The sequence below is a fragment of the Cercospora beticola genome, chromosome 3, assembly GCF_033473495.1.
Source record: "Cercospora beticola chromosome 3, complete sequence".
Lineage (NCBI taxonomy): Eukaryota > Fungi > Ascomycota > Dothideomycetes > Mycosphaerellales > Mycosphaerellaceae > Cercospora > Cercospora beticola.
Window position 1 is genome coordinate 348,713 of NC_088937.1, and position 18,924 is coordinate 367,636.

Genomic DNA, 18,924 nt, shown 5'->3' on the forward strand with positions numbered 1-18,924 from the left:
TCTACTGCAACATCCCCTCCAACGACTCCCCAGTAACCTCCTCAATCTGCGCAATCCATCTCAGACACTCCCTCTCCACAACTCCCTCATCGTCCTCCTGCAACTCACTAATAAATGGCAACATCTCCGGCAAAGAGTTCAACCAATCAATATGCAATCTCTCAGTCAAAGATCTCTCCGCCTTGATAGCCGCCAGCCTGACAGCACTATTCTCATTCCGCATAAAAGTCATGATCAGCCCGTTCATGGTCTTGTGATGATCTTGACTGGAAACACATGCAGCAAGCTCCGTAATGGCGGGAATAACGTGCGAATTGACATCGTATGTGGCTGCGAGACCGAGGCGGGAGACGAGAGGCTTGGCGATCGCATCGAAGTGTGCGGGAGATTGCCAGAAACCGTCTTGGTCGTTGGAGAAGTTCGATGTCAGAGTGTCGAGGACAAGTTCGAGAAGCTCCAGCTCCTGTTCATCTCCAGTTGACAGTGTCGTGAGCAGAGATGCGGCATTCTCAAGCAAGAAGCTGGCATAGCTTGTGACCAGGCTCTTGAGTTGCTCGAAGAGGACGAGAGAGAAGCTGTAAAGGCTGGAGGTGCGGAGGAGAGCACCCTTATGGTCGGTCTTTGGAAGTCCTGCGAAGGCCCACTCGGTGAGACGAATGAAGAATGGCCGGAATGTGTTGTCGTTAAGCTTAAGCACAGCTTGCATGGTCGTGTCGTTGACCATATCGAAGAGCGACGACAAATCCTCGTCATCTTCGTCAGCAAGTTGTCGCCGCAGATCGAACGCAAGAAGAAGGATCTTGAAGAGCAGTTGCGCATTCTGTGCAATAGTCGCCTTGGTGTGATGTTGCACGGCAGTGTTGAGAGCGGTAACATGAATGCGAGCTGCATCGACATCATCTTCGGTTGCGATCTTAACAACTTCTGCCCAGGTACGCTCAATGGCGCCGAGGAAATCGTTGGCCGAGACCTTTCTTGCCGCGAGCGCAATGAATCGCTGAACAGTGTCCGCATCACTCTCAGCGGCAAGTACAAGAAGGCGGTCCAAGTACTTCCCGGACAGCATCCATGGAATGTGATCGAGAACAGCCATGGCAAAGCTGAAGCCGGCCACAAGCAATTCCATGTTAGCCTCGCCGTCACCTTCATGCAAGGTTTCGTGCATGTAGCGTAGCACGGTGTCGAACGTCTTTGGCAGAATGGGGATCATCTCGTCTCCCAACACCTCCACCATGCTCGCCAAGCACAAAATGGATATTCGGCGAAGATCATCATCTTTCTCGCCGAGTGCCGCATCGCCTGCAATCTCTTGCGCAACAGACATGACAGACGAGCGATCTGTCTTGCCAAACTTGTCTGCGATCCGATCAATGCAAGTGATGGCAGCGGTCCTAGTTGCAATTGGCTGACTGGACGCGACGAACAGAGCACAATTCGGTAGAACCTCGATGAAGACCTTTTGCAACGTTGCATCGCCGCGTCTTGCCGTTTCGACACGCTGTTCCAAAGACCAGAAGACCTGCTGGCGAATCTCGTCAGAGCCTGTTTGCATGAGCATAGCACTGGACTCGATGAAGTCGCTCGTTGGCATCAGACCGAGCAGTGCAGTCAGAACATTAGATGCGCTGTCCGAAAGATCCTCAGACTTGGTGACTTGCAGACCAAGCTGCATGGTCTTCTCCAGAATTACCGAGTATGTGTTTTGCAGTGACGAAGCGGTTTCTGCGCCCAGTTTCAGTTCCTTGGCTAGCTTTCGGCGAAGTGCTTCACGTGAGAGTGTGCTTGCAAGACCTTCCATGAGCACAATTGTCGAAGCCTTGGCTTGATCAGCATTCTTCTCACCATAGCCAAGGATAACATCGGACAATGTTCTCTTCGATTTCAGGGTGTCGAAGACGAGATCCAGGTATCTTCTGATCGCACCGAGCTCGACGGTCGACGGGAAATGGCTCATCAGGTCTGACACGAAAGGTAACACAGTGCTGTCTTCCGGATAACGCTCAATAAGCATAGCCATGATCGCGAAAAGGGACTCTTCTGGGCCGAGGGTCTGGACCAGATTGTGGAATAGTCCTGCTCGTCGATGAAGCGGGATGTGCTCAAAGGCTGCGGTGAAGCTCAGGAGCAACTCAGCAGATCCTGTGAGCAAATCTCGGCCCTTCTTCTTGAGGGATGCCGCCAGAGGAGGAATGATGCGCGCCACTGTCTGGTCGGTGACATGAGCGCTGTAATCGTCTCCCTGCTTCAAGATTGTTGAGCCCATAAACGTGAACAATGGCATGACGCTGTGAAGGACGAGATCTGGTGCCCAGGAAGCCAGAGAGGACATGAGAAGTAACGCAGACTGATGGACTTGTGTGCTTGAGGTGGTTCGCACACAGTCAACGATGAGATCAGCGCGGACAACTGAGCGGTCCACGTCCTTGTTCGACGCGTTCTTCAATCCCTTCACGACAGAGAGCAGGTTGTTGATCAGAAGTCCTTGCAGGTAAACCAGCTCGGAGTCCAGTAGCGTCTTGTAGTGCTGCAACTCGCTCAGAAGGTAAAAGAGACCCTTCAGCAACTGTGGATGCTGTTCAGCCTTTGACCCCTCTACGATTTCAAGCACAAGAGTGATCCGGCGAATCGCTGCATCAAGTTTGGATTTGTCGATGCTAGCGAGCTTCGAAACGTCAGAAGTCCGACTTGTTCGTTGCTTTTTGGCGGGAGTCGGATGGCCTTGCAGTTGCGCAACACTGGGTAGACTCTCCACCAGATGCACCAGTATTTCACTGGGCAGCGTCAAGTTACGCAGTGTTTCCACTGCTTGTGCCTGAAGTTCTTCAGAAGCCGTTGAGCCTTCGCCGCCAAGAGATAGATCCAGCAGCCAGTCTGCGACGTCAGTTTGCGAATTCTGCTTCATGTTGCGCCACAGTTGGCTCAGACGAGCAAATGCATACTGCGCACGGTCAGCGCCGTATTGTCCGCCAGCAAGATCCTTCGAAAATTGTAGTTCCTCGGTACTGCGATGGGTCATGTTGCTGACCAAGGCCTTGCAGAGGGCTGGGCTCGATGACTTGTCGCCCAATGCCTGCTTTGCATATGGCAGCAGTACTTGAACGCGGGTGTTGGATCCAGCGACCTTGCCGACTTTGGCCGTGACGTCCAGAAGGCGGAGTTTTACTTGCGGCTCAGGGGTCGCAACTACATGCGAGGCAAGGCAAGAATAAACACTTGCGCGCAGGGCCTGTTTCAACTCCTTGCGCTCGGCCTTCGTGGCGCCGTTGATCGTATCTGCCAAGTGCTGGAGGATATAATTTTGATCGATAACACAGTCTTCGAGGACCGCAACGATGCCATCAGCAATGAATTTGTGCGCATCGGCGGAGGACAACCACTGCACATTGAATCCAGCCGGGCCGTAAGCAGAGGGTTTCGCCCACACTGTCGATTCCTTGAGCTTCTTGACATCGTATGTGCTGTGCAGAGCAAGACAGGTGGAAGCAGCAGCGCTTCTCGCAGCCTTGACAGAGTCGCTAAGACCGGAGATAACATACGGAATCAGCAATTGCAAGTCGACTGATTGACCACTTTTGCGAACCTGCTCCAGCAGCTCTCGGGTGACTTGCAGCGCTTTGACTCGCACTGACGCGGGAACATCACTCGTCCATGTACGAGCAAGGAATGTGAGCATGGTCGGCTGTTGTGTCAGGCTCTTGCGAGCGAGAGAGGGCAGGCTGAAGAAGGTGGCCACATCCTGTTTCGAAGGCAATGCTGCCTGAAAAGCTGAACAGTAGTCTGCGAAGATGGCTGAATGTGCTTCGTCCAGGAATGAGAAGTTGGTGGAATCGATCTTGGGAAGGTCTTCAAACAATGCTTTGGTCTCGATGGCTTCCATATCGAATTGTGAGTCGAGCAACATCTGATCTCTCTCTTCGTCCCGAGTCTCGTCCCCGTCCGTCAATCTCAGGGTGAGGCTTCCGTCCAGTTCGGCGAGATTGATATTTGCTCTCTGAGCCGCCAATTGCAATTGCCGCGCCCCGTGCTCCTCCTCGGAGGCACGAGAAGCAATAGTGATGAGATCGCGTCGGCTATTGGCATCAGATTCGGCCGATGGGAGATCGGCAATCGCACGAAGCGTGCTCTCCAAGATATACACGGCGTGTGACTCGGGTAACGATTGTGAAGAGAGAATTGCTGGCAGCAGCTGCATCGCGCGTGCGTCTGACGTGCCCTTGATCAGGTCCAGAGCACCCAATGCAACTCCGGTGAGCAGATTATCCACTCTGTAGTTTCCACCCACTCGATCGAGAATCTCCAGTGCCTCTTCCTGCTGGAGAAGTGCACGGACTGTGCCTTTGGACAGAGTCAACTGTTCCTTTTCCTCTGCAAGCACCGAGAGACAGATGATGCCGTCCTCAATTGTCTGCTCGGTCCAACCGCTCGCCACTGCGTCCATGAGGGCATTCAAGGTAGCCTCACTGAGGTCAGCCTTGGTTGCCATGATGGTCATGATCATGCAACTTCCCAAATACAGCTCCGGCACACCCTGAATGGCGAATGCTCCGCGAAGGATGGGAAGCACTTTCATCAGCATATCCTCCTCTTTCTGCCTGCGAACTTCCTTCCTTCCGGAACGGGACGCATCGATCATATTGTTGACAGCCTGTGCGGTAATGCTGGCCCAGAATCCCAAAAGCATTGGCTGCTGGTACTTGAGCTTCGCAACGCCCAGCATATACTGGCTGAACGCGGAGAACAGAGCAGACTGGTTACTCGCAGCAGCCACGATGGCGTGACGAGGCGGATTCTGCAATGATGTGACATACGGATGCAAGAATCGGAAATTCGGCGGCAGCTGTTCGGGCAAGATCGAGAGGAGGGTCGGGAAAATATGCGAAGCGTGGTACGGCAGAAACGTGAACAGCACGGCCTCTGTGTTGTACTCTTGCACTCGGAACCTTCTGACGAGCCATTCCATGGCCTTCATCGCCGGCTTCAGCAGTAATCGTCCTCCAAGCAGCCCCAGAAACCGCACAATAACCGTATCCAGCTCTTCATTCTCTTGCACCGTCATATTCGTCCGATCCTCCGTCTTACTCTGCTCGCTGAACAGATTCCGCGCATACGGTCTGAATCGCTTGTCCAACTCGCATAACTCCTCGAATCCTTCCAGACATATTTGGTAGATGGTATCGAATTTTTGGGTAGCGGCATCTCGAGGTTCGAACAGTAGCGATTTACTGTGGCGCGCCTTTTGCGCTTTCAGGTCGAGCTGGTGTGTGCTGTTGGCCGCAATGGCGGCCAATTGCTGCTGCAGAGCCGTTGCCATGGCTCTTCCTCTTTCGCAGCAGCACTTCAAGCAATGTTTGCCAGATAGACGACGGATATTGGAACGTCGAAGAGAGTGAAGTTCATCTCGTGAACTTTTTTGAGCTTGCGCTTAAGGTTCTCCAGACTCAGCACTTTCGCGCGCACAAGTCGTGGGACTTCGGGCCAACCTCTTCCAACAACATCTCCGCCGCCTGCGTCTTCGTTCCATCACCAGGTAAGTGATATTTATCGTCGGCGTTACGTCTTGGAATGCACTCAGACTGATTTGATACAGATGGACAAGCCAGCAGTTCCGAAGTTCAGCAGTTTCAAGCCCAAGCCAAAGAAAGACTCCAAGCTTCAAGGAGATGAGGTACAGATAGACAGATCGGCGGGTGACGACCGCAAGGACCGGAATCGCAAATCTGAGCATCGAGAGAGACGTGACAGGGAACAAGGAGACTACCGAGAGCATCGAGAGCATCGGAATCACGAGTCACACAGATCACATCGCCACCGTGACCGCGACAGCCACGACAGATCACGACACTCTCGACACCGCGGCCAGGAACGTGGCGTTGAACACCGAGTGAAGGAGAAAACTTCAGATCATGGCGAAGTGACTGATCGACCTATTCGGTAAGTCACGGCACTTCTCACGGGCATTGAGCAGTCGACCACTTCAGTACAGTCTTCAATCTGCACACATTGCACTCTACGCGCAAATCAACTGCTTACGCTACCATATAGGGATGCAGCTTCACATCCAGATCTGGAAGAATCCGAGCTCTTCCTCGTCGATCGAAGAGGCGATTCGAAGAGTGTAGAATATGGCAGCCTCCATCGCTATAGTGTGCCTCCATACCGTCGCGTTGGCCATGGCAGAGTCCTTGGACTTGACGCCAACTTCAAAATCGATCGTGAGGCAAGCACCGACAAGGAGATCTCCTTGATGAATGTTCGGAAGAAGCGCGAAGGCGGTGATGCGCGAAGACTGCTCACCTCTCGCCATGGTCGACCAAAGGAGGGTCATTATCGATTCATCGTGCCAAGTGTGCCGGCAAAGGCCACGAAAGACGATGACTTGGGATGCGATTACGTGGACTTGAGATCTTCTCGCAAAAGGAAGCGTGATTCGGAGTCTCCGCAGCCTGGAGTCGACTATCGATCGATTGAAGGCAAGGCCAAACCTGGACCGGCCGACGAGGACCTGGCTCTTGATACGGACTCTGACATTGATGGCTTCGACCATGATCGGGATTTGGTCGCTCGGCAGCAGAATGCAGTACTATCAAAGCAGACAAAAGCCGCTCCTCGTGATGTAAAAGCATGGCAAGCTCTCATCAATCACCAAGCCAGACTTGTGAACCCGGGCAAAATGCTCTCAAGTTTTGCCTCATCTGAAAGGCGGACGCTCGCAGATTTGCGATTGTCGATTGTGCGTGAGGCACAAGCCAATATATCGAAAGATATGCCAGGCTACGAAGAACTCGTGCTCGCCATGATCGGGGAAGGCCGTTACATCTGGGATAGCAATAAGAGGACACAGAAATGGGAAGAAGCACTTCAAGAGTGTCCCACGAGTATACTGCTTTGGACGCGCTATTTGAACCATGTTCAGGACGGTCCTTCAGGCTTTCAGTACGAGACGTGCAAAGAGGCATATATGCGGTGTCTCGCTATGCTTCGGAAATCTGCACAGAAGGCAATTGGAAAGCAGCTGCAGGAGATAGCTGCAGTGCAGATCTATGTGCTTTTGCGCTATACGACATTTGTTCGAGGAGCTGGCTATATTGAGCTTTCGATTGCGACGTGGCAAGCACTTCTGGAATGGATCACTCGTGCGCCGGACGTGCTGAAAGAGTCCAGCCTGGTGGATCGTCTGCCTGCGTTCGAGGACTTCTGGGATAGCGAGTGTCCTCGATTTGGAGAAGCAGATGCTTCAGGCTGGTCGAATTACCATACCAATGGCACAATCTCCACTCGAGCTCCAGAGATTTCGCATGGTACGAAGACAGCAAACTCGACTTTTGCCGACACACTCAGCATTGAGAGAGAATGGAGCAGATCTGTCTGTCTGTCGACAACTGCAGATGATGATGCTGCAGTGGAGGATCCTTTCCGATACGTGATGTTCTCGGACATTAGCGACGTGCTCGAGCGCTGCGATAGACTGGAGAGTCATCGTATCCTGCTCATCCATGCTGTACTCTTCTTCCTTGGAATGCCCTCGTTGCCTGCCGAGTCCGTCGATGGAGATGCTGCGACACACTTTTCGGCCTGGACACGAGACGCGCATCTCGCTCGAGCCAGGCACTCGCAGCCGTCACGATTCGACGGCAATCAGGGTTCTGCGCGCAGCAGATCGATGCTTGAAACGGTCGATAGCCTGTTCGACGGGACTGCATTTGAGGTACACCCTTCGGCAGTCAACTTCATTGACCGCCTCCTCGAACAGCTTCTGGCTACACAATTTGACGAAGGCATCGCGGAGTATTCACTGGCGTACAAATGCCGACATTTGCCCGATGCTGCGACAAAAACGGCGAAGCAACTGCTCAAGACCCATTCTTCAAGTCTGCGTCTCTACAACGCGTTTGCACTTCTGCAGGTGTCGCGCAAAGACGAACAGGACTTGCAAAAGGCGCTTCAAGTATGGTCGACTGCGATCAACATGCGCACAAGTCTGCCTGAGAACAAACAAGACGACGTCGTTCTGCTCTGGCAAAGCCGGCTGTTATGCCTCGCCAGGAAGACGTCGGATAGTCGCGCGCTTCTGTCGAGTCTCATGACCATTTGCGAATCGAGTGGTGATGCGGAACTGCAGCAGCTCAAGGTCCGGCGTGAGCTGGAAAGCGGTTTCGATCGGATGCTGCTCGCCGAAAGATACTGCCATGCCGCGGCTTACGCGAATTTGCTTGCTTGGCTGGCATATCTGACGAACGAGTGCTCAATTAACGCGAGTCTAGAAACATACGGAAAGTATGCGCGCCTGCTGTCGAATGCGAGTTCTTCGCCAGGTCTTGAGCTTCTCCTTCAGCACAAAACCCAGCTACTTGATATGCACATCAGTCATCGACGCGCATACAAGCCCGCCATACTCCGCAAAGAAGTCGAGAACGATCTCCAACTCTTTCCAAGCAACAGTGTCCTTCTCAGCCTGCGCTCTCGCCTGAGCAACCAGGATCGTTTGCGAGAGGTCATCAGCGCGAGCAGCACAAGCGACGCAGCGACAGCACGAAGACCCGAGCACTCGGACATGGTTCGATGGACCCACTCGCTATCCAATGCGCTCAGGCGCGTGACTGACGAGAATGCTTCTGGAGTCACTATGAACACGATCCGCTCTGTTTTCTCCAATGCAGTCTCGGATCCTGACGGTCAAATCAAACATTCTCCCCTGCTGTGGGAATTGTGGCTTGAGTGGGAGTACAGTCTCATTCACGGATCAGCCGCAAGTACCAAAGAGAAACCAATGAAAAGAACGAAACAGGTCCTACTAGACGGCATGAGACACATTCCTTGGCATTTGGGCTTCGTAGTCCGAGGGATGGGGTTGTTCGCTGATTTACCACCTACCAAACAGCAAAAGGAAGAGTTGAAGCAATGGCTCGATGTCCTCGTCGAGAGGGGATTTCGCGTGAGAAGCTCGTTGGAGGCTGCAATAATGGGATAGGAGCTCTGTAGCTATGAGTTCAGGAAAATGAAAATGAAACAGAATTCGCACGTTGCACGCTCTGGGCTAGAGAACCAGTTGCCGGTCCCGCTGCTTCGGAGACGTTGAAAGCTTGTCGGAATATGAACATGTCTCAAAGATATGGTTCCGTGGTTCGGAGGGTTCTGTTTCGAAGTGACAGCTGCCATTGCACTTGACTCGTTGAGAATTCTCCGGCTGTGATGGTGGTGAATATCCAGACGCTCGTGCTGTGCATGTGTATTCTCGGAGCTGATGAGGGATGTTGCATGCAGACGCGGTATGTTGCAGCTGATATCTGGTCGAGAAACACGCTCCTTCCCTCGTGAACGTGCAGCGAAAGAGCTGGAAAGACGCCGATTGGCAGGCGCATGTCACGTGTTTTAGCGTCATGTTGCGAGCAGGAGCCGAAGCTTGTGCGTTAGTTAGTCGATCCCCTCTCTCCGCGTCTTCCAGCGTTCGTGTGTTGACCGACTGACGGCCGACCGACTTCTTCTCTTCTTCTTCGTTCTACACTTCCTCGACTGGAAGATTGTCGACATTGATTCTTGTACATTCTTGCACATACCCACCTCTTTCTTGCTGATCCCCGCATCTCCGAACACGAACACAACGCATCCGCCAGCGCAACAGAGACCCACTCACAGCCAACCCGCGGACTCAGGCACAGACGTTCCGTGCGCCATCCTGCACCACCTGCCGAAAGCTTGCAGTGAATTGTTTGGCTGAAGATCAGAGGGTCACGGACTCCAGGTACGACAATGATCAAACAGCAGACACAACTCTGTTGTTGATGTGCTGCACTGCACTTCTTTTCATCACACCAACTCATAACACACGCCCGCTATCATGGCCGGGATCACGCGTGATCATGTGCTGATAACCGCCCTGCAGGATCACAGGTACTCCCACCTCACCACCCTGCAGGAGATGGAGGAGTCTCCGCCGCCGCCAGTCCCGCCCAAAGATGCTGCCTTCCAGCTGAACACCACCACCATGATGGACCTCACCGGACCTCCCACCGCGCCGGCTAGTGGCTCGAAACGCAGACGAGATGCGGCAGACGATGTCAATTATCACTACGGCTTCCGAAACGACCCTGCCGACGTCAGTGACAACGACCGCCCGACGCCATCGAAACGCTCGCGTTCGCAAGTGCGAGCCAATGACGGCTACGTATCCGACACACCTTCGCAGAAAGCCGCCCAGCTGCGCCGTAAAAAGGGCATCCGCAACCTCTCTAATCTCAATCTGCGCCATGCTGCTTCTACTTCAGTCCTGCCGAGGAGACAAGACTCTCCGCCGCGCGAGTCGAGGTTTCAGGAAGGTAGCTTGACAGACAAACCCAGCCAGCAACCACCCTCCGTCTTCACGAAAATGCCGCGATCGGAAAGCGGCAACCTCTCCTACGTGGATGAGCTCATGGCCGATTACCACGATGGTATGCCCACGCCTGCAAGAGATGTCCAGGCGACGATCGAGCACGAGAAGCAAATAATGCCAGATCGAGTCGCCGAGATTAATTCGCGGGACGGGAAAGAGGAGGAAGGTGGAATGTTCAAGTTTGGCAAGTCCTGGGGCTCGAGCTTCAAGCCCATTGCGCTCTGGAATCGCCTGTGGAATGATACGAAAGAGGACTTGACGCGAAAGAACAAATTGGAGGCGGAGAGGAAGGCGAGGTTGAAAGCTGAGGCAGAAGCGAAGTATGCGCAGATGAAGAGTGCTGGACAATTCGTGCCAACTCAGGCTACGCCGCGGGATTCTGGCGTTGTTGTGGATAATCGCGAGTCCATCGATTCGTACAAGGGACATTCGCGGGAGCAGCAAAGCATTGGAGGAGCTTCTCAATATGGAAATACCACGGATACTACTTCTCAGGCAGGACAATCTCGAGAGCAGAGCGAGCAGGCGACACAAACGCCACAAGTGCAGCAACCCCCACGAACGATACGCGGTAGGCTGTCTCGTATGCACTTGCGCAAGCCGTCGTTGGGCTCTCTCACTGGTACCGTCAAGCGAGCCAAGTCGGATTGGAATCTGGCCGCCTCGCAACGAGAGTCTTCTACTTCCGTGTCACCTACGAAACTCGAGTTCGATGGATCTGCTTCGATCCTCCGAAGTAGTGCCTCCAAGTATGACCTCAAGAAGCAAGATCGCTTATCGAAGCGTGTCAGCAACCTGGAGGAGAAGCTTTACAAAGCAAGGATGGAGCTCGACAATGCCCTAGCTGAAGCCTCGCCAGCTCCCAAGCTCAGCAGCAAATTTGAGCGCTTCACTCCTGTCAGTAGTGTCAAGAGCAGTTACAAGAGGTCTCGATTCGTTCCTGGAGCTTTGCCGACATTGCCTAGTGAGCGAGTTCTCTTTCCAGAACTGCGTGGACCGGAGACCTATGAGGAAACAGTGCCACGTGCAGAGGAGACCACCAGAACCCGCCCAGAGATTGATCTCAATACGGCTTTCGATGACGTGGATGAAGAGGCGACAATGCGACAGGTCAAGGCTTCGCCACGCCGTACCCACGCGAAGGATATTTTCAAGAAGCCGGATGTCCCTGACAAGCCGATCAGTCGACAGAGCAATGAGAAGAATCGGGATCCTGCGCCGGCTGCAGCAAAGGACGATGAGTCCGATGCCGAAGGTGACCACGAGGACAATGCGGCCGAGGTCGATGGGAATAAGACTTCCGGCAATGGCACACTCATGGTGAAGTTCAAGACGAAGAAGACCGGCAAGTCGAAGAAGCGTAGATCGCTGGCCAACGACGACAAGGTCTTCCAGCCCGACAAAGTAACCAGCGACGATGATGCTGAGTGGGATGAAGCTGCTCCGACCAGTACTAAGAAGAAGCGCAAGTCTGCCGGCAAGACCGAGAACAGTCCTGCGGGTAAGAACACGAGTAGCGCTCCAAAGCCAAAGTCACCCCAGAATAAGACGACGAAGAGAACGACTACGATGACACGATCGAAGAAGAAAGCAGACCCGAAAACGCAGACTGTAGAAGTCGAACAAGAGAAGATGCAGATCACCGAGGACATCGAAGTCGTCCCTAGTGAGGACGAGCTGGCACGTCCTCCATCCTCCGGCGGCGATGATGCCATTCTGGAACCTGTCTACGAAGAAGAGGAAGAGAGTACCATGCCTTTGCAGGACGAGCCACCGAATCCGACTGCGACAGCGACGCCTTCTAAGTACGGGCGTCACTCGCTTCGCTCTCGTTCGAACAGTCCCCTCAAACGCAATACTTGCGCTTTGCCTCGTGCTGGTTTTGCAGCGAGCTCGCCAGGCAAGAATGGAGTGGGTCAGCATGTTCGTTCTGTGAGTGACGGGTCGGTCAAGTTGGCTGCGAATGGTGCTGGGAAGAGGGGCAGTAAGGATGAGGATTTTGAGTGGCCGGATGATGTGTTCTGAGCGACCCATGAGCTTGATTTCTTGCTGATTGTTCCATCGCTGGTCACAGGACCTTGGACGAGCATGCATCGGGAACCCCTTTCGATTAATGTGTACTTGACTGTACATTTTGCACATAACAACGACGCAAACAGCGAGGCAGAGCCTTTCATACGATTGGAGATTGAAGAAGGAACAGAGAGGAACCCGGATTGATAATGAGAACGAGAGCGAGAATCGCTGCGCACCGTACAGACTGATTCATTTGAGCGCGCATCATCGCAAACCAAGATTCCTGGACTTTTCTGTACGAGAGATTGATCACGAAAGCAAGCGAGCATAGCATATCATAGCGTTTTTCTGATTGATTGAAACTTCGCACGATTCAGCGAGCATGAACGAAGCGAGGAAGGAAGCATTGGGAGAGGGCGTTTGTTCTTTGTTCTGCTTGGTTTGGGGGGTGAGAAGATGACACGCGCTGTGCATGGTGAAGGGAGAGGTCGATGAGATGAAGTGGGGAGGTAGTGGTAGTAGATAATGTATGAATGAATGAAGGACATTGAACATTCGGCCTCTCCTCCGGTGCCTTGTGGGATGAGAGTTTCTTTGTGTTTGTTGGCGCGATCGCTTCCGAAGTTTTCTGGTGTTTCCGGACAGGAGATAGACTGGCCACGGCTCCGTACGCTGCGCTGTGCAACACTGCCGTGAAGGATATGTTGCGCAGTTCCGTGCGTGGAAGATTTGCAGTTACGCCACGGGCATTCCTTGGAAATTTACTGCCTGGCGTAACCAAACGCGTAACACAAGGCTGACGCTGAAGCTGAGGAACAGGCTTGACGCCAGCTGAGGACCAGTTGCCCCAGTCGCATGGCAAGGCTGTGAGGATACATGTCATCTACTGTCCATTTCTCTCCTGAACTCATGACACGACCCGAAACCAGGTACACGCGCTATTCCACCACTACAATGCCTCCTGTCCAGCCCACAGTTTGCGGCGGCTCCGAGCTTCAATCTGCGGTTCCGATGCAAAAGAATGAAGTCTACAAGCGGTTGATGATCACTAACGGCTGGTGCCCTCATCGGGTCAACTATCTGGCAAGGAGATACAAAATGGAGACTCTCGGCTATCTGAGCTCACTGGTATATCTGCGCGAACAGAAGCACGACCGATGCCGGAGTGCGCCTTCTTGCGTCGCTTACACCGTGAACAACTCGACATATAAAACGCGGCATGTGGACCGGGGTTGTACGTGTGAGTTCGTCGAGACCCCATTCGAGGATCTGAAGCGTATTGCGGAGACTGGAAGCATTCCCCTCATTGAAATTGAGAAGAATGACGAGATTTCCGGCTACAGTCTCAGGGTACGGGAACGGAAGCTCACATCTCGATATGTGGCGATAAGTCATGTTTGGGCGGATGGCATGGGCAATCCTGCACGATGTGCACTACCTACTTGCCAAATCGAGAGATTATACAAGACAGTCGAAAAGGTCTTCCTTTTGCCTCGCTTGGGGCGGAAATGGAGAAGGAATCCCGTCTTGATCTGGATGGATACATTATGCATTCCTCCATCTGATATTGTGATTAAGATGGCGCAGATCGATAAGATGGCCTCCATATATAAGGGGGCATGCACGTGTCTTATCATGGACGCTGAGCTTATGAGCATGGCGCCTAAGCGCAAAGATGACCTGGAGTTAACTCTAGACATATGGGCGCGCTATATTTGCAGTGCCTGGAACAGGTGAACGGCTTTTGAAGGGGACCCATCATTTGAGCTTGGCCAGCTAATCTTTGTCGCAGCCGCAGCTGGACTCTCCAGGAGGGAACCCTGCCTGCTCACCGCACAGTGCTATTCGCTGACAGCACTCTCGCCGTGCTAAAGGACACGCTTCGGCTCGCTGACGATATCGAAATACAACCCGCTACATGTGATGATATACTCGTACAGGAACCTGAGTCGGACAATGAAAGGCGGATAAGGAATGATCTCCAGGTGTCATGGAAACATCATGATGGGAACCCCCGCCGCTTCGAGACCATTGGTTTCGCAGAGGTCTGGAACGAATTAGCTGGCAGGACGACCTCTCAGCCAGGAGACGTTCCCCTCATCATCGCCAACCTCCTCAACCTAGATGTTAGTGATCTGCTGTCCTGCAGCTTGCCGGAAGAGAGATATCAAGCAATCCTCCTAAGCATCTCCACCATACCGCTATCCCTCTTCTCGAATAATGGTCCAAGATATCACGGAGGGACTGCAACTACCGACAAGGCATGGATCCCGACTGCTATTATCGGCAGTGAGATGCTTCTCGAGAAGCCTTGCGCGCATGTTTCCTTTGAATTTGGGAGCGGACGGGAAACGATGACTGGCTTGATATTAGACAGGAAACCTTGGTATCTTTCGCAACCTCTCATCCTCCCTCTTCCTAAATACCTGAAATTCGCCAACCGCAGCTTGAAATTTTGCTTTGAACCTCCAGACTTGTACTTGGACGAGGCAGATATCGAGGGCAACGTCCAGATTTGCATATTCATGGACCCCAAGGATCTCGATGTTGTAACAACGGGTCTGCGGGCGTCTACCGTGAGGCGCGGATCGTGCTTCAAAATTATCGGCAAGGAAGGGAAATCAGTCATTATATCTTTCCGAGGGCCTCTGCGACTCACGTCATCACGGGAAGACTTGCATGATTGCTTCGCTGTTGGTGGTGACGACGACGACGATGACACTCTACGCATTGCAAAACGGGCCGATGACTGTAACTGGAATTTTTTGATAACCTGTGGTAAGTTGAGTACTCCCCCCTCATTTCAAAAAAGAGAAGAAAATGTACCAAGAAAATTTTTCCTCGTTATAATAACCTTTTTTCGCTCCTCTTCTCAGATGTCCTCCCGGGTGTGCAACATCTCAGATGGCGAGTCTCAGCCGAATCAATAGGCTCCAAATGGTTCACACTGGCTTTCATGCTTGTTTGGTTGGGTTCTGGTTCTGCGGGTTTGAACTCTTTCCGGCATCATCTAGAACACGACCCTGGCTGGAAAATCGCGGTTGTTTGCACGGCGCTGGTCATTGGATGGGTGCTCGTTGGCGCTGGCGTCTGTTTTCTGCTTGCTCGACTCGAACTGAGACTGTTACGGTCTGTGTTCGCTTGGCAGAATACTCGGGCTTATGAGAGGATTCGGCGAACGTATGAGATTCCTAGAGAGGTGTGACTTATCCTTGACTCGGCACTGGAAGGTCGATAAGTGGTAGTACCGAGGCGACTGCGGCTTGTTGTAACTGGTATGCTCTTTGCGTAGCATTGTTCTTCCCAGGAAGAACCCAACAACTATCATGCGCGTGGATTTGCTTGGTGCGTACAGATTTCATTTTCAATGAACTGAAACCTTCTCGCTCGCCGTGTAACAAGTGGTCTTGATCATCAGACCGAAATCTAGCTGCACGAATGGTGCGTCCATATCTTTCCTCCTTGCAAGCAACCGGATGCCCTCACCCAAAGGTCACTAAGCCTTGTGTGGCGTCAACATACAACGAATGTGCCCCTTTATGTGCGATGAAATCTTTGCTTTGACGAGTATCTCCACCACGGCCAAGCTGAAAAGACTGCAACGAAGGACATGACTACATGAACGTACGTGGGACGAGTACCCGACCAACAACCTGGACGCGAAGAGGAAGGGAGACCTGAGTGTTTTATATCGACTGTCGCTGCCAACCTGCAGCTAGAAACACATCAACCAGGGAAGTTTTTCCAGCAATGAATTTTTGCTCGCATAGGTACACTTCCCAGCAGTGCGTTGACTATCTTTTGTCTTCCGCAATCAGGTTGAGATGGCAGGCACAGTCTAGTTTCATGTATTGCTCTTTCTCTCTCGATGGCTACCGGTGTGCAGCTGATCCCTTGCAGGTACAGCCTTATCATGTACAGAGCCATGATTTTCGTGCTCGTCGTCCGATTACATCAATTATCGACGCGAGCTGTGAAAGTCACAGCCACATTTGCAGCCACACAAGTACGAAACTTCCATCGCGCCCGCTCTCGGGAGGATTGCAGCCGCCGAGGCAACCCCTTCCCTTTGGACATGACTATGGTATCCACATTGGCTCTGTACACGATCTTCGTCTACGCAAGTGCCGCATGTTTGATGGCTCAATCTTGATGCAGACCGCAGCATTCTCTCAAGCACTCGAAGAGGCCGCCGCAACATCAGCCTCTCCAGCCTTTTTACGGGTTGTCTTGCCAACGAGTCAGCATCGACTATGTACAGCAGTATCGACTCGAGCAACAAAGAAATTCGTCTAGTCGAGTTGCTTCCCAGCCTATCGACAAGAAGCAAAATTGAATTTCGACTTTGCACTGCTTGCCTCCTGCCTGCTACTACCACTGAAGTTGAGGAGTTCCAGGCGAATGGAGAAGTGCGCGCCTTTGGGCCCATCAAACCGGTCTTGGTGGCACGAATAGCAGGCTGCGATGGCTCGTACGAGTCTGGCGAAGTGTTTCCGTACGAGGCACTGTCCTATACGTGGGGTGTCTCTCAAAGAGGCCGTACAATCTGCTACAGGAGTGGCCGAAACGAGCGGACTATGGTTCCTGTCACCGATAATCTGTTCAAGGCGCTACGAGGGCTTCGACCAAGGCACGGGAAACCTAGACTCATTTGGATTGATGCCTTGTGTATCAATCAAGCCGATCTGCAAGAGAGGAGTGCACAAGTTCGCTTCATGCCTGAGATCTATCGCTGGGCTGAGATCGTTAATGTTTGGATAGGGGATCCAGCGTCTGTCAACATTTTCGTGAGTGCGCTTCATATGATCGCATGGGGACTCCGAGATGCATCCCATACACCGCCGAAATTCCCAGAACAGCATAAAGACAGATTCGGTCTTGAACGCCTTCGTCAATGGACCCTTCGTCGCCACTTCATTAGTGCGCTGGTCTCGACACAGCCAGTTTGGACGGGGCGGGCATGGTGCGTCCAAGAATATGTCGTTGCATCGCAAACTCGATTGGCGTTTGGACGCGCATCCTTGAATCGCCCTGTCTGGTCTTTGGCATCGTATAGTGCAGATGGGATACCTGTTTCCTGGAATCAATGTGAGGAAGTCGTCGCTCTGGAGCTCCACTTGGACTTCTTAGCAGGACTGGTGGATCAGCAGCGATGGTCTTCGGGATGCTCCCTCGATGACGGGTCGGTGATGTCGATCATTGATAACACAGACTGCTCGGATCCTAGGGACAAGCTTTATGCAGTACTTGGGCTGCTGCGGAAGGATCAGCTCGATTCATTAAGTGTCGATTACGGGTCACCAGTCTGGAAGGTGTTTGCGCAGGCGACGTACTCCACCATTGTGTCCAGCGGCAGACTGTCTGTCATGCAATTGTCAAGACAGCCGGGGGTGGAGTTGCATGCAACAATACCTTCGCTGCCTTCATGGGCAGCCAATTTGACGAAACAGCCGGCAGATTCTCGCGCTCAGCAGAAGCTGAATACACCAGGAGCGTTGGATCTACAAGTCGAGTACCTGCTGCATATGAACTTCGCATACAACTCTTCTACCGCCCTCACAAGCCCATCTGGCGAACAGTGGTGTTCTATTAGCCAAGATTTGCAGCATCTTCGCCTTCGATGCAGTCGGCTTGCAGTACTTAGCCATCTAGTATCCTTTGAAGTAGACACTTACATGGGAGCAACATCGATCTATGGACTGGGCATAACACCTTGGCAAGGCCTCGTCGATGCCGGGACCGTCAGCACGGACGACCAGGAGTCAACGCAAATACACACAGACACAGACATCAAAGGTGTCATCGAGCTTCCGCCAATTTCTTCTCTACAAGAGGCCATCTCACAACTTCAACGCCGCACTCTAGACGGTTTCGCAGGACGCAAGCCCGATAGTACCATTCCTCCAAGCTTCGCTGCTACATGGGACGACGGAAACCCTTCGCGACATTATTTCGGTTATCTCAATTATGCAGTCAGAAGTTCAGGTGGAGCTCTCGCCTTTGTGACAGATAACAACTATTTGGGCTGGACTCCGAAGGGCTCACAGCCAGGGGACTGCCTTGCCATGGTTCCAAATTGTTCTCTTGCGATTGTGATTCGGCATCAATCTCCTGATGAGTATTGGCGCTTCATTGGGTTTGCGTATTTACATCATTTGACGATCGGGGTTTCTGAAGAGCAAGATGGTCTATCTCGTGGGGCTCATTTTAGGAGGTATTGGGAGACTATTGCGGAGGAGGGAGAGGATGTGTGGCTATGCTGACGACAGCACTGAATTTTTCAACGGGCATGCTATCATAGTCAACTTGATACGATATCAAAACCTGGAATGAGATGCTAAATCGCTCGAGGCGTGGTAGGAGAGGATGCTGGTTCTTGAATGTCTCGGACTGTCTTACTCGGAGAATACGACGAACCTGCGCCGAAGTCACAAGGACGAAGTCGCATCATAACTGGCAGGTATATGCTTCTTCCTACTGCCTGGAATAGAAGTCCCCAAGTATCGGTTCTCAGCCTGGCATCGACCTAGTCTTGGCGG

The 18,924-nt window shown here is 52.6% G+C and overlaps 5 protein-coding genes across 5 annotated transcripts; 4 read left to right on the top strand and 1 right to left on the bottom strand.

Moving 5' to 3' along the window:
• Position 1: 1 nt before the first annotated feature.
• Positions 2–5,311, bottom strand: RHO25_004104 (uncharacterized protein; the record flags this gene model as incomplete). The annotated part of the gene is made up of 1 exon (XM_023595031.2): positions 2–5,311. One exon carries the CDS (start codon positions 5,309–5,311, stop codon positions 2–4), a length of 5,310 nt encoding a protein of 1,769 aa, XP_023457224.1.
• Positions 5,312–5,587: 276 nt separating this feature from the next.
• On the top strand, positions 5,588–8,968 carry RHO25_004105 (uncharacterized protein; the record flags this gene model as incomplete). The annotated part of the gene is made up of 2 exons (XM_065602520.1): positions 5,588–5,931; positions 6,043–8,968. 2 exons carry the CDS (start codon positions 5,588–5,590, stop codon positions 8,966–8,968), a joined length of 3,270 nt encoding a protein of 1,089 aa, XP_065458592.1.
• Positions 8,969–9,835: 867 nt separating this feature from the next.
• Positions 9,836–12,394, top strand: RHO25_004106 (uncharacterized protein; the record flags this gene model as incomplete). The annotated part of the gene is made up of 1 exon (XM_023595033.2): positions 9,836–12,394. The coding sequence occupies one exon, from the start codon at positions 9,836–9,838 to the stop codon at positions 12,392–12,394; it is 2,559 nt and encodes an 852-aa protein (XP_023457347.2).
• A 945-nt stretch (positions 12,395–13,339) lies between these two features.
• Positions 13,340–15,590, top strand: RHO25_004107 (uncharacterized protein; the record flags this gene model as incomplete). The annotated part of the gene is made up of 3 exons (XM_065602521.1): positions 13,340–14,118; positions 14,178–15,163; positions 15,262–15,590. 3 exons carry the CDS (start codon positions 13,340–13,342, stop codon positions 15,588–15,590), a joined length of 2,094 nt encoding a protein of 697 aa, XP_065458593.1.
• Positions 15,591–16,638: 1,048 nt separating this feature from the next.
• Positions 16,639–18,648, top strand: RHO25_004108 (uncharacterized protein; the record flags this gene model as incomplete). Its single annotated transcript, XM_065602522.1, has 1 exon — positions 16,639–18,648. One exon carries the CDS (start codon positions 16,639–16,641, stop codon positions 18,646–18,648), a length of 2,010 nt encoding a protein of 669 aa, XP_065458594.1.
• Between the last annotated feature and the right edge of the window lie 276 nt (positions 18,649–18,924).